Raw genomic sequence first — 23755 nt, 5'->3', positions numbered from 1 at the left:
TATTCTGAATTTTTATCTGAATTCTCTGAGTTTTTATCAAGTTTAGTCCTTAAAACAGATAAAGTAATTATTGTAGGTGATTTCTATATTCATGTGGACGCTGAAAATGATAGCCTTAGTACTGCGTTTATCTCATTATTAGTTTCGATTGGCTTTTGTCAGCGTGTACATGAAGCCACTCACTGTTTTAACCACACCCTCGACCTCGTTCTGGTATATGGCAAATTAAAGCAAACATCACGAAAACTTGAAAGTTTCTACTGTCGATTTTCTTCATCTGACGATTAATTCATCTAAGCCATCAACCCGTCTCTTAGACCCCATTCCAACTAGGCTGCTTAAAGACGTTTTACCCCTAGTTAGCACTTCGTTACTGGATATGATCAATCTGTCTTTATTAACAGGCTATGTACCACAATCCTTTAAAGTAGCTGTAATTAAACCTCTTCTTAAAAAGCCCACTCTTGATCCAGGGGTTTTAGCCAACTATAGACCTATATCTAACCTTCCCTTTCTCTCTAATATCCTTGAGAAAGCAGTCACCAGTCAGTTGTGTGACTTTCTAAAAAACAATAGTTTATTTGAGGATTTTCAGTCAGGATTTAGAGTGCATCATAGCACAGAGACAGCACTAGTGAAAATTACAAATTACCTTTTAATTGCATCAGACAATGGACTTGTCTCTGTACTTGGCTTGTTAGATCTTAGTGCTGTGTTCGACACCAATGACCATCACATCCTATTACAGAGACTGGAACATGTAATTGGCATTAAAGGAGCTGCACTAAGCTGGTTTAAATCCTATCTATCAGATCGATCTCAGTTTGTACATGTTAACGGTGAGTCCTCCGTGCACTCCAAAGTTAGTCACGGAGCTCCACAAGGTTCTGTGCTTGGACCGATTCTATTCACCTTTTATATATGCTTCCTCTAGGCAATATTATTAGGAAACACTCTAACATTTCATTGCTATGCAGATGATACCCAATTATATCTATCGATCAAGCCAGATTGAACTAACCAGTTAGCTAAACTTCCAGCATGCCTTAAGGACATAAAGACTGGGATGACCTGCAACTTTCTGATGTTAAACTCAGACAAAACAAAAGTTATTGTACTTGGTTCCAAACACCTCCGAGACACATTATCTAAAGAAATAGTTACTCTAGATGGCATTGTCCTGGCTTCCAGCAGCACTGTAAGGAACCTCAGAGTTATCTTTGATCAGTATTTATCATTTAACTCCCACATGAAACAAACTTCAAGGACTGCCTATTTTACCTACGTAACATTGCAAAAATCAGGCACATCCTGTCTCAAAATGAAAAATTAGTGCATGTATTTGTTACTTCTAGGCTGGACTATTGCAATTCAATATACAAAGCTCTTAATGGTCTGGCACCATCGTATCCTAAAGATCTCATAATACCATATTATCCAACTAGAACACTGCACTCCCAGAATGCAGGGTTACTTGTGGTTCCTAGAGTCTCCAAAAGTAAAATGGGAGCCAGAGCCTTCAGTTCTCAAGCTCCTCTCCTGTGGAATCAGATCCCAGTTTGGGTTCGGGAGGCAGACACCATCTCCACATTTAAGAGTAAGCTTAAGACTTTCCTCTTTGATACAGCTTATAGGTAGGGCCGGCTTGAGTGAGCCCTGAACCATCCCGTAGTTATGCTGCTATAGGCCTAGGCTGCCGGGAGACTTTGCATGATGCACCTCTTTCCTCTCTCCTTCTCTCCCTCTCCATCTGTATGCATTTTTATCCCATTGAGTCTGGTTCTGTCCAAGGTTTCTGCCTCTTAAAGGAAGTTTTTTCTTGCCACTGTCGCCAAATGCTTGCTCATGGTGGGATTTGTTGGGTCTTTGTAATTAATATTATAAAGAGTATGGTCTAGACCTGCTCTATAGGAAAAGTGCAATGAGATAACTTCTGCTATGAGTTCTGTTATTGGCGCTATATAAATAAAATTGAATGGAATTGAATTCTTTCCTTTTTCACTTTGCTGATCCTACCCCAGTATCAGCCATAACCACAAAATATAACATCAAAAAATAAATTCTTTAAAGAAAAACTCCTCCTGCTTCCTTTTAACTGGCTAATGTACTACTCACTGCATGGGATAATGTTAACATAGGCTCTTCCGGTCTGTGTGCCGTAAATTGTTTCGTCTGATTTTGCGGGGAACACACCTGACAAAAACAAACTGACAGAAACAATGTTTAGTTGGTCTAATGTAAAGGTATTGAATTCTCAGTCATATCAGTCTGAAACAAAAGAGAGAACAAAATAAAAACTTACACATACACACAAAGGCCCTGGCTCTCTGGGTAGACTGAAGGGATTTGGCTTGTGTAAACTGCAACATTATTCTTCCTATCATGTTCTTGCCTTATTGGCCCCTGCTTCATCACAAATCATTTTTATGCTTCATATAAAGACACTGTTACTCCTCAGTCTGCCTCATAAATGATGCTGATGCCCAATGACGGGAACCTTTGTTCTCTAGCCAAGAAACACGGGGGAGTGTTAACAGTGACGTGGTAAGTTTACACAAATGACTGTCCTGTAAAAACATGAAAGGGATTTCTTTTTCTACCACACTTCTCTTTCCATGTCTTTCTGTGCTGCTGTCCCTATCTGTATCTCTCTGTCCTTAGGCAGCGGAGACAGACAAGATTGTTTGTGATGATTTATCCCACAACATATCACCACACACCCAACCAGAGTTTCATAGGATTTTCCTGTTTTTCAACACTGTTGTGATCCAAGGAATGCAATGTTTGTTTTCTGTGAAATTAGAGAAATTTCTCACAGCTTCCTCACCAATTTTTCCACATCTCTTAACATCTCAGTCAATTGTTCAGTATATTTTTTCACTGAATTAGAATTTACTTTGAATTTTCCTAAGACGAGGTATCACTGGAAAATGAGTCAGCCCCTTACCCTAGCGCCAAGGGTTTCTCATCACATACCAGAAAATTATATGCCCCTAACACTAACACTAAGTGTGTACATTAGACAGTTTTAATTACATAAGCACTTCATATGATGAAGTACTAATGTGATACTTAATCAATAGAGCTGGAGCCAAGAGTCCACTGTCCACAACCATGAATGTGTACATAGAGAGCGCTAGCTCTCTAGTAGCAGGAGTTTCCATTGCACTCCAGCAGTGTAGTTTGCGCTGTGGTGTGAATCTACACCATGCAGACTGGAAATCCACCTGGAAGGTCGACATCAAATGGCCCCTACAAAAACCTAGTAAATATACAACATTAAGTATATTTCTGTGAATAATTCTACTTGTTTTCATTTACTGTTGTACATTTGTATTCTTTTAAGTTGACTAGTTCAATACAAATTGTAGGTGTATCCCTAGTATGTTAATCAAAGGTAAACTAAAGGTATACTGTCTTTACGTGTATACTAAGATATACTTGTTTTTGGTAAGGGTGGGTATACCAGCAACTAGACTGTTACCACAGTTTAACCAGCATACATCTGGATGTTTGTTTTGCATATCTCCTATAGTGAACCGTCAAATTGTCACCCAGTTAGAAGCATATACAGCAGTTGTAAGGTTATGTTCCCATAGACAAAAGAACATTCTTTTCTGTGACCACCAGCTGATTACAATTGTAGGTCACAAAAACCATGAGCCAATCATCAAAAAGGAGACACTTACAATGACACAATCATGGGCCGCTATGTTTGAAATTTGGAGAGCTACGTGGCAGATCAGCACACCAGCCGCAATTACATAATAGCAGAAGTTTGTGGATGCACGTGAGAGTGTGATGACAATGCAGAGGCCCCTAGGATGCAGTACCATTAACTACATCTGTGGCTCTTTAGATGTCTTTTCGAAAACTATCAACTTTTCTCTCAAAATAAAAGGTCAATAATTTGTCCATACATGTATGAGACATTATGGTCTTAATAGTTAATTTCACTTCTTGTGTCTCTTCTTCTGTGTGTGTCTTGGTTGGGAATGATACTGGTTCCGCCTATCTCAGTCAACCATGGTGGCTGCCACTTTTTTGTTTGACCTCAGTTCCAACCAGGCTTCTGCCAATTTGAACAAATATGGAATTTCTTGTCCCAGTACCTGCCCAGATGGTTAGCGGTGAACCCAAATCAAGCTTCAAAAGCCCCTTCATGGAACATGGTGAAGCCATAGTTTTGCTAGTGGATGGAACCCACAAAGTATGCTTCAAGCTTCATATGTCATTACACTACACCATCTCATCAGATGCAAACCTAATGTGATCCAACCACTTTTACCTAATACCTAATGACAGGCATAAACTTAAGCTGGTCTGACTGTCTAAGATATTAGCTCTGTGTAACATGCTCATGTTCTCAAGTATTATATTTGCGAGTTTTGCTTCAAAAACTGTAAAAGCTATTAGTTAGGACATATTTTGTTAAACCTCAAGTGACATCTGACATTGACCTTTTTATCTCCTTTGTCTTCTAGAATGAACTTTGGATGTGCATTAACTCTACACTTCCAGGTAAGAGAAGAGTGACCGCAACTTTACTGTTTTGATTCAGCCTTGGGTTGCTGAAAGCGCTGTTTTCAGCTAAAATGTTCTGATAAACCTACTGTACACTAACTGCTAGCTGGTAAACACAGTAGAGCATTTAGCAGCTAAAGAGCCAGATATTTTTCTCAGGAGTTGGTGGAGACCAAAACAGAGCTAAAAAAGAGTGAATATTGGACTTTAAGTTAAGTTAATGATAATGTTGTTGCATGGCTGTTGGATGTGTAAATAGGATGTGTCATAAGGGCTTTAAATATAATAATGTAAGAGGCTATATGTAGGATATTCTTCAAATACATTTTAGTTTTCGAAGTTGTGTGTCTTTTAGAATTTTTTAAGTCATGTGAAAAATTATTTAGATATTTATACAGTTGTTTTCATTCTCATATTTATTCCAGTATAAAACTTTGGTGAGTCTGTCATTGTAAAGGTCACAGAAAATGGCTGCTTAAATCCTGCTGCCTGTGCTTGGAACAAATCTACCGGTCAGAAGCCTAATAGCCTCCAGATTGGGAGGTGTTGTTATTCTTACCTTTTTGTACCCACTGAACACTGGCGTCCAGACAGCCTGGGGAGTCTGTAAAGATTGAATCTCTTACGGAACAAGCCTCCCTCAGATCCTCTCAGACTCAGAGATATCATCGATTCTCTGATGTTCACTGCATTCCAGCCGCTTTTATGGATTTACTCTGTTGGTGTAACCACTTCTCCCAAACATGACAACTTCAATTAATGATTTCCTTCATTTCTCACAGTGTCTTTCCTCAACTCTAGAATTAGTTGGAACTCAACATATAATATAATAGTAAGGGTATAATGGTACACAAAATCCACGGCTCGGTATGTTTTTGGTACAGCAGGGAATACAAAAGAAACGCAGAATATAACATGATTTATTTTGACTACACACCCAAATTCTGCTAGCTCCCTCCCTCCAAGCATATTTTAAAAATGCAAAAGTGGACTGCACAAGACAAGAGCTGTAGGGGAGACACCGACCAGATGGAGCGACAGACCGCTAACCAGCCACGAGCAGCTGCTGTCAGCCTCTCCGTGTCCGCGCTGGAAACAGAGAGTCCGCTGGAGCTTTGACCGTCACTAAAAGCACATTCATGGCTCTTTGTGAAAGCTTCTGTGTGGTACCTGGGTTGTAGCTGAGCTAACGTTAGCGGCTCAGAGAGGCTGAGAGGCTCTCCTGTGAGTGTGTGTCTGTGGGAATGTCAGTACGTAGCCATAGCCCTGCTGTTTATCATGGGGTCATCATCAAGGGAAAGAAAGCAGTCCGGTGGTGCTTCTACAGCTGTCAAACGCAAGTCCGAACCACTGCACCAAAACTGAAAAATACTAAGTAGAGGGTTAGCAGAAAATGGAGTAAACTCCTGTGAATGATGCGTCTCGATCTGCATACCTATATTTGAAAATGCGCCCTGTTTCACAGACTCCCACTCACAGGCTGGGGCTGGGGGAGGTGGGCCGGCCACATCTGATTAGAGGGCGTTAACTTTATTTTTTAATCAGTGTCATGACGTAAATTTGTCCCAAACGGTCGACTATGTTAGCATTGGCCTTGCGAGGTTCAGGATGATTTAAAACACTAGATGGTGTGTTGAGCCATTTTCAACCCATGAAATATGAAATGCAGATCTTCATAAATTTTGTAAGAATGTCAATTTTAACACCAGCACTGATGTGCTTCATCACAGTACAGCCATATCATTTAGTTTACAGCTCAAAAAACACATTTAAGTGTGCAGTACTGTACCTTTTTAAATGGCAGCTCTTTGGCCATAATTAACACAGTTGGCATAAATATATATTTTATGAATTTAAAAAAAGGAAATAAATGTAGTATATCAGTAATACCTAATCATTATTACCAACAAACACTGTGTATTAGCAAATATAAAGTAAATTAAAAATATGTCCATTAAGACAAGTGTAGGATATTTACTGTAAGTTACTGTCAGCGGTAGAGTTTAAGCTTCTTTAAGTACAATTCATCGTTTTTAGTTTAATGTCAGTCTGTCAAGAATCATTCTAGAAGTTTTACACAGTCCAGTAGCTCTCTGTAGTCCTGGATGTCAATCCATCAGTAGTGAGAGTAACTGGCAGGGTAGTGGATAATTCCTAGACCGCTGCAGCTTGTGCTCATTTATACAGGGCAGTAACAGCAGGCTGGCTGATGCACAGCTGAAGGAACATTGTAACGGGGCTCAGACCTTGTAATGGATGCATTAAGATGGCAAATGGTTTAAAGTAGCATGTTTCATTGTTTGGGTTTCCAAAGCCATGACTTCACCCAACTTCAGTTACACAGATCGATACACAGTTTTAGACAACTGTAACTTACTGAGAATCCATAAGGCTTCCAAACAATACATCTAAATTACATTGTGTTCGCCATATTTAGCCTGACTAGCATGGTTGAGCTGAAGAGGTCAAAACACCAGCAACATTTGTAGCACACTGGGCAGCCGGAGCACTACAGGGGAAAGATGACTGAGCATGCCTAGCTGTGATTGGTGCTGAAGATCGGTCAATTGCTGTTGAAGCAGGAAAGACTTTTTTCTGCACTAAAAGCAAACAAACCAAACTGAATTGAAATCTGCTAAGTCATTTTTTGATATCCTGGTAACAAACAGACGAAAAAGAAAACCTGCTTGGTGGAGGTAATCAATAAGTAATAAAAGAAGTTGCACCATGTACACCATATTAGCAGGAGACAACACATATATCAAGCCTTTGATAAAGACCAGTATTGTCCCAATAAATAAATCGGTCTCCACAAACTGTACAAGCTAACCTCCATGAAATAGAAACACATAACATATGGTTGATTGTGTGGTATTTGATTTGTCTCCAGGAGTATCCAGGAAGTCAGACGGCTGGGTGGGGCTGGGCTGCTGCGAGCTGGCTATCTCATCTGAGTGTCGCAGGGAATGCAGACAGGTGAGATATTGTAAAGAAAGGGTGTCCAGTTTTCTTTTGGAAGTATGACTGCCCTAACATTCGTTTTGCTCAGACCTGTGTTCATGTGTAGGTTAGGTCCACCTACGCTGTGTTTTCTGTTCTGTTTTCATGAGTTTACCTCCTTTGATTTCATTTCCTTTTCCCTTATAGGCATCATCTAAAAATGACATAACAAAAGTATGCAAAAAAGTCACAGAGGTGAGTCCAAGCGTTTCAGAGAAGGAACATTAATTCAGCAGCTGAAGCTGTATATTGCTACCACTATTCCTAATACCTGTACTTCCACTTCATATTTCACTAGTTGAGGTGCTGCAACTACAACTGATACTGTGAAACAATATGATACTAATAGTAACTTTTATGGTAGTGTAACAGATTTCTGCTGCATAACATTCTGTTTATTGTTTTTGACATTAAACTTTGCAGTTTTTAATGCATCTACTGGATACTTTCACATTGTCAGGCCTCTAAAAATCCCTTACATGAAACAATCTGAGAAGGAAAAATCACTCTTTGGTTGAACTGCTTATGACACATCCATCCATGTAGTCGCTGTAAGCAGTCACTAGCCAATAAGGTTGGGAACCACTGAGACAGAGCTTTAGCATGCTTTTTTTAATGTTAAAATAGTGAGTTAGCTGAACAGCTCAGTCAGCATCACCACAGCTTTTCTCTTCTCGTTCTAGAACTCCCTCTACAGCTGCATCACCAAAAATGAAAGTAAGTTGTTACTCACACACACACACACACATACACAAGATGAACAGTGAAGAAGCCAACATTGCAAACATTGATCTCATCTCTCCTTCCAGCCCATAAATAAATAACCCCCCCGAGCACACCACTATCTTCTTCGACCAATAGATGGGCTTGTTTGTATTCTTTCTCTGTTTATCTTTCTCTCTCTGCGTCTCATTCTCGCACTGTCTCTCACTTACTGTGGATACACACCATGCACAGATGCACACACACAAAGCAGAGCCGTGTTATCTGCCTGGCAGGATGTGAGGTCGGTAACTTCCTGTTGCAAGGTCTAATGTTTGTCAGCTTTAACCAGATTAATGAAATCTGAGGTGCGTTTATCTGTCAGAGGGTTAGAGAACTGAATTCAACCTACAGTACATGGGTCCAGTCATTGTCAATGAAACAATATTCAGGACCAAAAAGAAAATTAATACTTAGACTGTAAATCTTTATCATAAATCATAAGCACTGTTTAAAGGAACAGTTCACCCCAAAATCAGGTACAGAATTATGTCAGGTACATAGGAAGGTTTGCATCTTCTCATGTGAAACAAGTTGGTAATGGGGCATGGATGTGAAACTAACAATTATTATTATTGCCGCTTTTATCCAACGTGGCTTACAGTAAGTGCATTTCAACCGTGTGGATACAATCCAAAAATTGCAAGAATCAGGCAAGTACATCAACTTCATCAAATATCCTGAACTGCTTAAAGTGCTACATTTAGAAACAATAGAGATGGACAAATACTTTTTTGACCATGTCCTGGTAGTTATCATTATGGGTGCCCTTTTACCACTGTATGAAATTTTGCAAAGAGTTTGGTTTTGCAATCGTTTCTAAAGCAGCGGAGCGCTCTCTCACAACATGTTTTTAGATTGGGCCAATGATGAAAAGTTCGCCTGCTATGTACTAATAGACTCACAAAATGTGATGGTGTTTGATGGATGTTTTAAGAAAATGTTTTTTCACACACTCACTCTCACTGCTACTTTTAAAATTGCTTTTAAAACCGCTAACTTTAGCTGATTTCTCACAAAGCCACTGGTGTGTTTGGGTGTGTGTGTGTGTGTGTGTGTGTGTGTGTGTGTGTGTGTGTGTGTGTGTGTGTGTTTCTTCCAGTGGGCTCCACATGCTGCAGCTATGCAGGGCGTCACACCACCTGTAGGGAGTACTGCCAGGCCATCTTCAGGACTGACTCAACCCCCACCGTGTCCCAGATCAACGCTGTCAAAGAGTACTGTCACAGTCACAGTGCTCAGCTGCTCAGCTGCGTCAGCAACTTCACCAAGTCCTACCCCATACGCAGCCCTCTCGACAGTAAGTCCATCTACACTTCATACTGCAGACAGCTGACACTCCCGTACTGCTGTCTGTTGGAGTACTGGATTCATTAGTCCAACACAGATGTAACTTTACCCTCGCCAATATACTATAGCTACAGTATAGTAAATGCACTACTTTTGTGCCATGCTATCACCTTCATATAGCTCTGAATCTCTACCAGAAGTAGAGCAATTCATAGACCAGCTGTCATAGACGTTGAGTATTTTTTATATTCAAAGATATATATTTTTTAATTGAATTTAAATAATAAAACAACCAAAAGTACATATATAATTACATCCGTTTTGCATACCTTACAGCAATTTGCACACTGTATGTAGGCACATGTTTAAAGGACATACTTCTATCCATCTATCTATCTAGAATACATATGACAGCAGACATTTACTCCCACTGTCACCCACACACAGTCACAGTCACATCATAAAGATTGATAAGATAAACATGTGTAGTACAAAAGTACAAGATGACAGATAAATAAATAAACCAATATGTAAATGAAAAGTAAATTAATGAAAATAAATTAAATATAGTTGCCAGTCTACTATATTCTGACTTCCAGTCATCAGCAGCCAGACAATATAACGCATCATGTAGTGCCTGTAGCTGGAGTTATCAGTCAAAGGAGAACGTAGCCATAAAGAAAGCTTTTTAGTGGAGTATTACTTTAAGACAATGAACCCAGCAGGAATCTTACTCTGCCGGAGTTATCCATATATTTACAGTATCAAATATTTTCTTCCTTTTCAATGTTCGATTCCTTGTCTTAGTCATAGTTTGAATCCTATTTACTCAGTAACAACATGACTTTTTTGAACAGTGCCTACTTAGTTTTAACTTTACTTGGAATTCATTGGAATACATGTAAACTCGGTAACTTCCTGAACCGTGACATCAAAAGCAAGTTGTCACGTATATGATAATTATGACAAAACAAGTAAAAATATTTTTGACCACGCCAGCCACCTTGTGATCACATCTCAGAAAATGTAAGGCTGCCCCTACATCCTTAAGTCCAAGTGTGAAAAGCTGAGAGTCAACAAGAACTACAGACACTCTTGATAGATTGTTATATTCAACATGGAAACAGGAGTGGGCGACATGGATAAAATCTTCCATTCTAATATATATCATTTCCTATGGTGGCGGCCACATATATGATGATGATAGTACAGCACTTACCTGTCCATCCGTCCCTCACGTCCAGGTCTGTACTGCTGTGACCGGGCGGAGGCTACCCACTGCCAGGTGGCTTGCCGGCGAATCCTTCGCACCATGAGCACCGAGCACGAGATCATGGAGGGTTTGATCGAGGAGTGTGGCTCCCAGCCGCTCCCTCAGGAACCTATGTGGCAGTGCTTTCTGGGCAGCGCCCACCCTCCTTCCCCACCTGAAGAGGAGACCCCCCATCCTGCCAAGATGGACTGTGCCAAGCTGCACTGCTGCTCCAAGGCTAACACTTCACTCTGCAGGTACAGCACACTGCTTAGCACATGACATCCACTGCTTAGTGGAAGCCAGTACATTGATGGCATATATTCTGAGGCTGAGTACAGGTTGAGGTGAAATGTGTTAGTTTTTCTTGGAATAACCCAGACTCTGTGCTCTGCTCTGACAGAGACATGTGTCAGGAGATCAGTACTAACTGGGGCAGCCAGACGTGGCAAGACTTTGACCAGCTCTGTGAGTACAACCCTGGGGAGACAGAGCTCATCAACTGCCTGGCTGATGTCAGAGAGCCCTGCCAGCTGGGCTGCAAGGACCTCAACTACTGCACCAACTTCAACAACAGGTCAGACTCCTGGATACTCACAGGGTTGAACTGATGGGAGTTTTTCATGGTCGCCTGCTGTTTATCTGCAAGGAGTATTTTCCCCACTAATGATATCTGGATGTTATCTAGTCACTCTCATGTCAGCTGAAACACCTACTGAATGTGTACACAGTGATCACAACACTCTCCAAAACAACAGAGGTACTTCAGGGTGCTTAAAAATTCTCTTACTGCCTTCAGAAGCTACTTCTCAGTCTGACACTCAAAAATACAACTTTTGTTTTTCTCAGACAAAAATCAGTCTTGTAATAAATTACATGTGTGTTTTGATGAATTATTATCAGAATTTTAAATGTATTTTTAAATTTTATAAATTGAATGGGCTGTTCACATTTCGCCACAGTATTTCACACTTCACATGTCACGTTTTGGATGGAGATCTTAAAGTTTGGGTGTTTTACTGTAGAAATAGTAGATAATATTATCCATCAAAAATCAGTTGATTTCATTTTGTACTCTTCTAAAGACATTTCAACTGTTTTTAGTGTTTCCACTTCAACTGACATTTCCACTGCTTCCAGCATCTACATGTCAACGGATCATTTCATTTAGTTCAGCTAGCAGTTCAGTTACCTCAATTGACATCTCAACTGCTGTCTCTGCTTACATACTGATTGACACTTTTTACAGTGCACTCACTTCAAGTATCTCTAGCGCTTAAAATTAAATTTCAATTACTTTCATTGTTTACAGTTCAACTGACATTTCAACTTTTATCTCTAGCTCTAGCTGACAGTTCAACTGCTTTCATCTCTTGCACAACTGTTAGTTCAAGTACTTTCAGTGCTTACGTGTAAATTAACAACTCCACTGCCTACAGGACTTGAACTTGAAACCAAAATTACTGTGCTGTCAGCCATTTCACTTCAACTGATTATAACTGCATTCAACTGCTTTTAGCTTTAACACTTCAGCTGACACATCCGATCCTTTCAGTGTTTACATTTCAACTGTAAATTCAAAAAATGGCTAAACTGCAACTCTCAAACACAATTTCACATGCAAAGAATTAACATTTAAATCGTTTTACAGTATTCACACCTGTAATCAGCACAAGCTAGCACACTTAGAAAAGGCTACATTTTCTGAGGAAACTATTTGTGTTTATTTATTTGTATCATTACACCCATTTCTTAGTCCTTTAACTGTGCCTCTGAACATCTGTTTGAAAATGCATCATTTAGAGCCTGAAGGAAAGAAAGAGGCAGAGAGGGAAAACAAGAGACAGATTTATGTTGAACCCAGTGTGACCCTCAAGTTATCAGTACCACAGCATGTTTTACACACTGTCTACAGTTGAGGCAAAAGGCCAAATGGAACAGCTTCAAAGCCCGCACTGGGAAGTCAAACTAACACACATACATAAAACCTCAAATATACTTCATACATTCACACAGTGGTCTGCAGGTCACCTGGTGAGTGAGACAACCACAAAAGCTCACAGTCACTTGATACTTAAGAGCATTCTGAAAAGCCCAGATCATGTTTTGCACTACAGATGAGATGTGATGTTGTTTTATCACACAAGATTCAATTGGACTGGAGTATGAAACAGTTTAAATAGTCATTTTGAAGTGGTCATATTGTGCTTTTTGGCTTTTTCCCTTTCCGGTATTGTGTTCTATATCTTTTTTGTGCATGTAATAGGTTTGCAAAGTGAAAAATCCCAAAGTCCACCCCAAAGGGAGTTACCCTCTCCCACTGAAAACACCGCTCCTGCACTGCCTGAGAACAGCTCGACTGCAGTCCAGCCTTCACTTCCGTAATTTATCTACGTCACTATGTAACACGCGTCACAATGCACAAACTGAGCATTACCTAAATATGAAATTAAAATAACGGTATCCCTCCAGGCAGCCAATGGGCACAAAGTTGTTACTGTGATGCAGAGACAGTGCACAGTTAAAACGTTCCCTATCAAAGATAAATTAGTTACAAATGAATAACTTCCCACTCTGAAACGTCTCGCTCCAGTTCAAGTTGTGAAGCTGCTTCGGGTTGTTCTGCCTGTGTTTCGGTATCAGACTTGAGCTCAAACATGTACGGCTGAACTGAAGCCATAGTTACCGGCTGCGGCGGCTTTGTTTTGGATCACACTACCTTGCTCGTCAGGACCCGCCCTACTCTGCTTCTGATTGGCTAGTAGTCCTTACCTAGGTACTGCGCATGTGCAACTCCAAAAAATAAGATGCCTCACTCGGTAGCTAAAACGGAGCGTTCAAGACACAGGGTGAAAAGAGGTGCTGCAGCAATGTGCAGTGTGAGAAAATTTAATTTTTTTTTTTAAATTAAACCATGTCAACCTATTCTGGTACAACCCCAAAACAAAATTATGAACCTGAAAATGAGCATAATATGACCACTTTAAAACAATACTGTATAGTTGTTGAAACATTTGGTATTTGTGTTAATTATAATTGTACTAATAAATTCCTATATCATTATTATTATTATTATTAATTACCACTGAAGCTGCTGAACATATTAAGAAAAACTTTATGATCTGCTCACTCAGTGTGTATGCTGTATCATTTATCTCTCTGACTAACTTGGTAAAATTGTGCTCTAAAAACAGACACAGCTGTCAGATAGTAACCAGTTTATTTAGAGGCTTGAAACAAATGGTGCACAGCACAGAAGAAATGGACTTTTAACCCTGTCTGTGGGAAGGGGTTAATAGATGTTTACTCTTATTTAAATACAGACATTTTCAGTCTGAAACCAGATTAATCATGGCTGAGCGAGGTTGGCACTTAAAATACGATTGTGCACTTGAGCAATCTGTTTTTAGGGTGAGGAACAAATTGACTGAAAGGCTTTGGGGCCCCAAACACCTAAAAGTAGTGATGTTTGTTTATTAAGCAGAGAAATATTTGGCTTCAACAATAAGGCACAGACGCAGAAGTCTTGCCCAGATGGTGACAGAAGCCACACCAGAACTTCAGGTTACATCATGTTACACATATATTTTGATTAGATGTGTGTTTGCCTCATAGCTAAAGAGTCAGTTCACCCATTTTAACAAAAAGCGTATTTTCACACATACCACTAGTGGTACACTTGTGTTAATGCAAATAGTTTAGTTTTTATATACTGATATTTTGCGATATCTTCCTCCGAAACTTCCTGTTGCCACCCCAGTACAATGGAAGTAGAAGGAATTTTGTTTAGGCTCCTTGTTTCGGTTTTGCACTTCCTGTTTAGTTATTCAAATGTCATTTTTCAATGCTGTGAGCACCACCAACAAAATCGCATTCATGTCTAGGTGGAGGCAGAAATCTCAGACAGATATTTCAAAACCTGGACAAATAAAACAAAAAACTGCATAGATACCAGAAGAACAAGACTACGAGTGTACAGCTATGCTAGCGGCTCTGTGAGGCTCTGCTTTGAGCCAAATGCTAAATGCTAGTATTGGACAACTTGAAATTTTGATCTAATGACGGCACTAGATGAAAAGTCATTAGGATTCATCCTCTGGCAACCACGTATGTCTGTGCAGAATTCCATGTCAATCCATCCAGTATTTGTTGAGATATTTCAGTCTGGACTAAAGTGGTGGACCGATCGACCAACATCCCTTTCCCTAGAGCCACGCTGCTAGTGTGGCTAAAATTCCTTTTGTAATTTGGTGGAAGTGACCCTTTAATATCCTCACAGTGGCCACAGATCATCCTTACCACTCAGTGGCACTTTAGATTTAGAGGAGAGAAAAGAAATTCAGACGTCATGTTATTTTGTCGGATTCTTCTGAACAACCAGAGAACACTTGGAATGGCATTCGGTATTCTGAGCACAAAAATGTAAAAGCTTTATTCTTTTACATTCCCCAAGAAAATAATATAATCAGATTCCAGATAATTGAGACTGAGTCTCATTAGTGGCTGAAGCTCAAACAACAGCCTTCTCTCAAAGTGAAGTGCATCGTGGCAACGATACTCCCTCTGAAGTATTTGAATGTGTTTTTCAAATTACAAGTGGATTTTACCCTGAGCTTTCTGTTATTACTCACATAAAATGATTTGACAAATTGCGGTTTCAGATCATGATGGCAGGGAGCTCATGCTGTGGCATTGTGGGATTTGAAGTTCAGGCAAACAAACTGTGTGTAAGGCTCTTTGAGTTTCCTTTGATGGGCTCTAGGAGAACCTTGTATGGTCTGAGGGGTTCAAATGCTGGGCTGCATAGCTGGGAGCAGCATGGAAGACAAACACTGGCCTGGAGGTGGTGTTTTAGGCCGAAGGAGTATGGAGCTAATAACAGTGTGTGTGTGTGTGTGTGTTTGCCTTTCTGGGTCTGTGTGGGTGTAAGGCAAACAAAAATTCTCGAACCTTAAATTAGAAACAAATCCCTAAATCCATCGTGCTAACCCTGATTAAGAGTACTGTGTCCAAAACTGGATAGTTTTAGATGCAAGTAACTCACTCACATGCTGATTAATTCATTCATTCACTCATTCATTCTATACTTCATTAATGGTTATCCTATCTTTGACAGAACACTGAGTGAATAGTCACTCTCTACCTCTGAATGCGTGGCAGATATGAATGGAGCTGTGTCCCAGTTAAGGGGCTGGTTGCATTATTATTGCGGGCGACTGTGACTCAGTGGTAGAGCGGGTCATCGGAAGGTCGGCGGTTCGATCCCAGCTTCCCCCAGCCCATGTGTCAAAGTGTCCTTTGAAGCACTCTAGTCGGAAAAGACTAGAAAGGCGCTGATTAAGTACAGTCCCCTTACCATTCCAGGGTCTCACATAGACTGAAGTGAAGGTGCAGTTCGGCAGTATTGAACACTCTGGGCCCTGTTTTAATAGGACATTTAGTTTTGGTTTGAGAGGAAAGCCACTGTTGACCATTTTGGGGTTAAATCAAGTTAAGGATCCAGGGTTTTACACAAACACGCGCTCGCACGCACACACTGTTGCTTCAAGATAAACAAAGCATCCACTCATCAGCAGCAAATGGAATGATGGAACCACACCCAGAACTTCTGCCTGGAACCGTCTCCCTTTAAACCACCAATTAGCTGACTCACTTGAGACCAAACCCACCAATCAGACATCAAAGACACTCTCTGGTGCAGTGGAAGGGGAAAACAACCCTCACATTATCCAGAGGGACTTTGGCTCCCTCTATAAGGCGACTACAAGGCTACAGTTGCCAGCACACCTTGTTCTGCAATCAGCCGGGTGCGAGTGTTGAGATACTGACCACGATTGTTGCTTTTTTATGAGCACACTTATTTTTAAATAGTTTTATCTTTTTTTTTTTTTTTTTTTTTAGGTAGAAACCAATTTTTCTTTCTCTTTGCGTTCACCTCTGTCTGTTTCTGTCCACAGGCCCACAGAGCTGTTCCGCAGCTGTAATGTCCAGTCAGACCAGGGAGCCATGAATGACATCAAGCTGTGGTCCAATGGGACGATCAAGATGCCGTTCATGAACATCCCTGTGCTGGACATCAGGAAATGTCTGCCGGACATGTGGAAGGCCGTGGCCTGTTCCCTGCAGATCAAACCCTGCCACAGCAAGTCCAGAGGCAGCGTCATATGCAAGTATGTCTTCTACCATCCTACAAGTGACAAGTTCCCACCCAGTAGCAATTAGTAACAGGGCCGCACATGACCAGACCAAAATGTGGAGTGAAACTAAAGTTGACCTGTAATAAATACTGACTTATTTTGACAAAGTTATCAAGATTTACTCAGGCAGCAAAACAAAATTTGACGTGACGTTTCGAGCACATCTGCTCTTCATCAGACTCAAAGGCAATGTCTGACGCCATGTTTAATATCCATCCAGATGTGATGGACAGGTGGAGGCCCTGCCCTTCTCTCAGGATCTGCTGTGTCATGTCTGGAGTGTGTGTATGTGTGTGTGTACTGCATAACAGCACTCCACCCTTAGGCTATATGTCTTGTTCAGCCATTTGCCAGATACAACCTTCCTCTCAGGTTTTAATCTCCCACTTGTCTTGAATGACATTACACCATCACACAATGTTCACATCCAGCTTGAGGCTGTGTGTGTTGGCAGAGCCTCTCACTCTGCACCCAGCCTAGCTTACAACCCTCCTTACCTTCAAAATTCTACATTTGTAGGCATAGAAGTTACACATGACCACTTTATGTTGATTGATTCTTATACATTTGTTTCAAGCAGAGTTACATTTACGTAATGTCCTCAGGTCAGATTGTGTGGACATCCTGACCCAGTGTGGGGACAGGAAACGTTTCCATGAAGGACAAACTCCAGAGAGGATCTGTGAGCTGCTGTCACCCATTGATGACCCTGAACGCTGCATCCCCCTCCACAGATACCTCAGTGAGTCACAACGAACAGCACATATTCCTTGAAATGTCTGTGAAGCTTCAGTGTTGAGCAGCAGTCATTCTTTCCTCTAGTGACATCTAGAGGGGCTCAGTTACAAATGGAAATACCAACAAAACACAGTATTGTAACTGGAAAGAAACACAAATAAAAAAACAACTAATTCCACAACTTACACTGGCTGCCTGTTATGTTCCATATTGATTTTAAAATTCGACTGATTGCTTTTAAGGTTCGAGGTTCAAGGTAATGCTTTGAAAGCATTAAACGGCCGTGCTCCAAATGAGATCAAGGATGTACTGACTCCCTATGTGTCTGGGCATTCCCTTAGATCGGTGGATTGGTCCTAGATCCCGGCATGTGACCAGTGTTGACCAGGCCTTTGCTGTTAGACCCTACATCATCAGCATCTTTCAAATCCCTTCTTAAAATGTTAATGTTGCTGTTTATTTATCATTATTTTATCCCCCGGTGCTTTATGATCCCTGTGCTGTTTTTATTTGTTTGTGTTTTTAGCTGAGTCCGTTTTTTTTTACTGTAAAGCACTTTACCTTATTAAAGAAAGTTTATTATTATTATTATTATTATTACTATTTCAGGCCTTCAAAAGCTCATGCAGCCAAATCTGCAGGTACATTGATTTGTGGCCACCAGGGGGCAGAGGAACACAGAAGCTGACAGATGCAGCACTGACAACACATCATCTCATAAAGCTGTTATGGCTAACATTTTAGTACGTGGGTGTTTCTACCCACCTGACAATTTTAAGACTAATAGTCACTGGCCTTTTAGCTAACTGCGTCTGTCTGCTGTTTGCTGCTGGGCAGGTAGTGTACAGTGAGTTTATTTGCTGAAATCAGCTGCTTGCTGCTGCTAGAAACAAGGTTGATGAGAGTGCTGGGTCAGTAAATGTGCCATAAATCCAAAGCAATGAGCTAAGAGAGACAAGGTCATTGTTTCACAAGTAACTGCAGAGTCACATCCAACTTTCCATTTCCTAAATCCTAAACAAGCCATTATGTGCCTTTCAACAAATATAATGCCATTTTTTAAACAGTTGCCATAATACATTTAGAGAAATAATGAACAGTAAAATTTGTATTTATCACTTTCAAATAAACTTTATAACATTTAAAAGGAAACTCATCAGGTGTGCAATGTGTTATTCCTGTGACACAGTTCCAATCATTTGTCATCTCTGAGCTGAATGTTTTGCATGTTGTCGTTCAGTTTTTTTGTTAAGCACAGCAGAGTGTTTGCATACGAATGTGATAATCTGAGGTACAATCTGTCTGCTGGTCTGTTCAAACACACCTTTCTCTTCTGCTCGGACTATGTGATTGGCTGCTGTCGGATTGATTTTATATCTATATCTATAAGTATATCTGTATATCAGGAAAAGGGTTTTTGTAACATGACTAGTGGCATGGCTCTAGGGATGGTAATCGGTCGGTCCACCACTTTGGTCCAGACTGAAATATCTCAACAACTACTTGATGGATTCTCATAAAATCTCGTACAGCCAGAGGATGAATCCTATGACTTTGGTGATCCCCGCACTTTGAGTGTTTGTGTGTCCCAAATGTAATGACAATCCATCATTCATGTTCCCCTCAGGATGAATGGTAATACCTTTGGTGACTTTTCATCTTTACACCTTCTTACTGTCATATCTTATCTGACGGTCATGTTTAATCCTTATTTTACATTTCCACATCCACCCCTCACCTACACCCCTACCCCTTCACACACTCCCTCCAGCCCCCAGTTCTCTAGGCAACAACATTGTTGTGGAGGTCATCCATCCATGCAACCCCAACCCATGCCCCAGCAACCACTTGTGCCAGGTCAACAGGAAGGGCTGCCTTGATGAACTCAACTGTCAGCCATACCTCTGTGTGCCAGGTACGACCAAAGACAGCTACAGTTCAGCAGCTTTACTGTGTTTGCTCTAGAGTCTAAAAACTGCAGCATGGCAGTCATTCTGAGTTTGTGTGTATGTATGTGTGTGTCTTCAGGCTGTAAACTGGGCGAGGCCTCAGAGTTTCTGGTGCAGCAGGACGCTCGTATCCAGGTGCCTACTCGTGCTGGTCCTGCTGGATGCTACGAGGTCTGCAGCTGTGGTCCCAGTGGGCGTCTGGAGAACTGTGTGGAGATGCCATGTGTGGACACCAGCAAGCCCTGCATCGTAGGAGGACAGAGGAAGAGTAAGACCTCCCTTGTGTCTTTCTGCATGTCCAAAGAGTTTCCACAAGGCTTAAAAAGTCTTACAGCAGTAGAAGTCTGAATGCCACCACTGGTGATCTGACATCCATAGACGACCCCCATGAAATAAGTAATTAGATACATCACTTCCTGTGGAGAGGAGAATTAAATTTGGACAAGTATGATTTATCTACAGCATCTCATTTAGAGCAGTGGGGGACTGTTCTCCTCATACCATGTCATTTCAGTGTAGGTAGGTGGGTTTCAATGCGCATTTTGGCGCGCTTAAAGAAACCTGAGTTGAAACGCAGAAAATTCGAAAAAAATCTCGCATTATCGCAAAAAAGGTTTTTACGCTTGGCTGAGGTGGAAAAGTTGCTTAAGTCAAGGTAAGGCAAGGCAAGTTTATTTATATAGCACATTTCAGCAACAAGGCAATTCTAAGTGCTTCACACAAAACATCAAAAACATGTGAGAGTGCAAAAGAAACAGTCATTAAAGAGCCAAGAGAATAGAAAATAAAAACAAGCTAAAATAGAATAAGACATGTATAAAATACAAGAATACTTCAGTGGTGGCAATTTTAAACTTAATATGCGAAAACTCAAAATGTTTTGCCTTGTGTACACAATCTACAAATTGGTGCCTAGTCTTCTGAAGCCATAAGCATAACAGAGCCTCCCATTTTCCACAAAGAACACAGATTCACCATCGGTCTTGATTATCCATAATAAGCCTCTTTCAGTTTACCCCAAAACGTCTGCCACGGGTTTAACCTCACGGTGGGTCTTATCTGTGTCAGGCGCAACCCAAAGCTGCCCCGGGGGAAAAAACACCGTCTTTTTCCCAAATCTACCAACCACTGACATCAGCACTTAACCTAGAAATGTATAATTATTTGATTTAATAAAAGGCAGCAGCAAACAGAAAAGTCTTCAGCCTTGAAAAACAACATAAGACAATATAAAAAGACTTTTAAATACAATTAAAGAGTTAAATAGAAAATAAAAATAAGATACAACAGGAGAGTAAAAGTTACAGTGCAGAGTTATTATTAATATAAGATATTAATCAAAAGCCTCAAATTTGATTTAATAACAGGCAGAGTCAAACATAAAATTCTTCAGCCTTGATTTCAAAGAACTGAGAGTGGCAGCAGACCTGCAGTTTTCTGGGAGTTTGTTCCAGATATGTGGAGCATAAAAACTGAACGCTGCGTCTCCATGTTTAGTTTTGACTCTGGGGACAGAAAGCAGACCTGTCCCAGACGGCCTGAGAGGTCTGGATGGTTCATAACGTAGCAGAAGATCAGGAATGTACTTTGGCCCCAAACCATTCAGTGCTTTATAAACCATCAGTAGTATTTTGAAATCAATTCTTTGACAGACAGGAAGCCAGTGTAAAGACCTCAGAACTGGAGTGATGTGATCCACTTTCTTGGTCTTAGTGAGGACACGAGCAGCAGCGTTCTGAATCAGCTGCAGCTGTCTGATCGATTTTTAGAAACCTGTAAAGACTCCGTTACAGTAGTCGAGTCGACTGAAGATAAATGCATGGACGACTTTTTCTAAATCCTGCTGAGACATAAGTCCTTTAATCCTGGACGTATTCTTCAGGTGGCAGTAGGCTGACTTTGTGATTATCTTAATGTGGCTGTTGAAAATCAGGTAGTTTTTAACATTACTGATTGAAGCTGAGCACTGACTTAATCATTCCTCCTTTTCTCCAAAAACAATGACTTAAGTGGATGTCACTGAAGACTTTAACAAGAGCAGTCTCAGTGCTGTGGTGTGCTCGAACACCTGACTGGAAGACATCAGCTGTTTAATGCCAAGAAGTTGTTCAGCTGTTGAAAAATGATTCAATGATTTTACTTAAAAACGGAAGGTCTGATATGGGTCTATAATTGTTCATTAGTGACGGGTCTCGATAGTTCTTTTTTAAGAGTGGCTTGATGACTGCAGTTTTCAGGGCCTGTGGGAAGACACCCGAGAGAAGAGACATGTTGACAGTCTGTAGAAGAGGCCATGCAATTCAATACAGGACGCCTTCTGTCTTGTGTTTCTAGAGTTATAAAATAATAATAAGTCGTAGAGATAAAACTATTTTACATGGTGGAATGCTGAGGATGAATGAAGGAGTCTCACAGCCTGAGGGAGCTGCTCTGTAGTCTGGTGGTACGACAGCGGATACTTGTGTATCTCTTACCAGACGGCAGCAGAGTGTACGTATGTAGAGAGGATTTGTCTACTGTGAATATGTCTGCTTTGCAGTGGTGGAATGTAACTAAGTACATTCATAGTACACATACTTAAGTACAAATTTGAGGTACTTCTACTTCACTTGAGTCTTTTCTTTTCATGCCGCTTTCTACTTCTACTCCACTAACGTTACATCTCAGCGTCAAATATTGTAGTTTTTCATACCCCTCCTGTCCAGTGAAAACCATGTAACTCCAAATGTGGTGATTTTGAATGTTTGTGATAAACTGAAGGATGAAGTGTTCCTTTATGGTTTGAGAAAATTCACCTACTTCGTTAAGACAAATAAACTATTTTAACCCCCCCTCAGATCAGCTGGAAAATGCATCGTCACCAAGCTGAAAACAGGCTGTTTCTCTGGGCTCATGAAAAGTTGACTTTTTAGAGATACGTGGTTCTCATACATGCTGATTTTATAGAATATGATGCATAGCTGTAGGTTAAACTACCCAACAGTATATAAAATAGTTCAACCAGTTAGCTCAGTTAGCTCAACCTTAAACATCTACATTAGTAAAATACAACATACACATTAATGCAGCAGTAATATTAATCCAGAAACATCAGATATAATAGTAAAACACTGACAGGGAACTTTTTGCTGTTGAAACTTTGAAGTACATTTAGCTGGTAATACTTACAACTTAAGTAAGGTTTTGAAAGCAGGACTTTTCCTTGTAGTGGAGTTTTTTCACAGGGTGGTGTTAGTACTTTTTTACTTAAAGGATCTGAAACCTTCTTCCACCACTGCCGCTCTGGCAAAGCCTTCAGGCTCCGCTACCATTCAGACTGCAGCCACACAGTTTTAGTTTTTTAATGAGAAGGTAGTTATGTAAGCTAATGTGCACTGAATAGTTCAGTTATTCAAATTCAACAAAACTCAATAACGGTGTATACTGTAGTGTAGTTTGTCGATTTCTTGTGCCGCGGTAATGGTGTTATTTTGTCCTTTTGGAGGTATCAAAAAGGTCCTAAAAGTCATTACATTTGTACTTAAAAAATGTGCAGATACCCTGTAGAGTGAAGGAGGTGTGACCGCCAGTCCGAATTGTCTGGGGTCTGTTTGTGAGGAAGCCCAATATCCAAATTTTTATCAGGTAATTATTCTCAGTTTCTAACGGCAGTATGCAGTAAATGGTTGCCCTTTGTGTGCGTATTTTTAATAGAGCCCGACCGATGTGGGATTTTTGAGACCGATACTGATTTTAGAAGCGAAACATTCACCAATTACCTATATGGCAGTCGATATAGTGACATTTTGAGCAGGAATGAAAATAGACCTTTTCTGTGTGGATTGTGCAAAGGTACTTAAGGCTGCTTTCTCAAACAAAAACTTTATTAAAGAATATTAAAGTTAAATATTCTTTAACATGTTTAATATACATTGTCAACCAATTCTAGAAATAAACGCTGAGAAAATAAAGAATAAATAAAAATAAAATAAATAGCTAAATAAACATCAGTACTGGATGTTCAGTATCAGTCAATATCTGACTATTATATATTGAAAGGAGAA

The 23755-nt window shown here is 40.4% G+C and overlaps 1 protein-coding gene across 3 annotated transcripts in view; it reads left to right on the top strand.

The window, feature by feature from the left end:
* reck (reversion-inducing-cysteine-rich protein with kazal motifs) overlaps positions 1 to 23755 on the top strand; it is a 105074-nt gene that overhangs the window by 48536 nt on the left and 32783 nt on the right. For all 3 annotated transcript variants that reach the window (XM_044176514.1, XM_044176515.1, XM_044176516.1), the window contains exons 4-14: positions 4485 to 4521; positions 7415 to 7500; positions 7672 to 7719; positions 8208 to 8241; positions 9389 to 9586; positions 10821 to 11085; positions 11232 to 11405; positions 16786 to 16998; positions 17631 to 17767; positions 19535 to 19678; positions 19792 to 19980. In XM_044176514.1, the coding sequence (XP_044032449.1) occupies positions 4485 to 4521; positions 7415 to 7500; positions 7672 to 7719; positions 8208 to 8241; positions 9389 to 9586; positions 10821 to 11085; positions 11232 to 11405; positions 16786 to 16998; positions 17631 to 17767; positions 19535 to 19678; positions 19792 to 19980 (1525 nt within the window). The remainder of the gene's footprint in view (positions 1 to 4484; positions 4522 to 7414; positions 7501 to 7671; positions 7720 to 8207; positions 8242 to 9388; positions 9587 to 10820; positions 11086 to 11231; positions 11406 to 16785; positions 16999 to 17630; positions 17768 to 19534; positions 19679 to 19791; positions 19981 to 23755) is intronic.

The sequence above is a fragment of the Siniperca chuatsi genome, linkage group LG19 (assembly GCF_020085105.1).
Source record: "Siniperca chuatsi isolate FFG_IHB_CAS linkage group LG19, ASM2008510v1, whole genome shotgun sequence".
Classification (NCBI taxonomy): domain Eukaryota; kingdom Metazoa; phylum Chordata; class Actinopteri; order Centrarchiformes; family Sinipercidae; genus Siniperca; species Siniperca chuatsi.
Note: the sequence above shows the minus strand (reverse complement) of the source record. Positions and strands in the feature narration are given on the sequence as shown.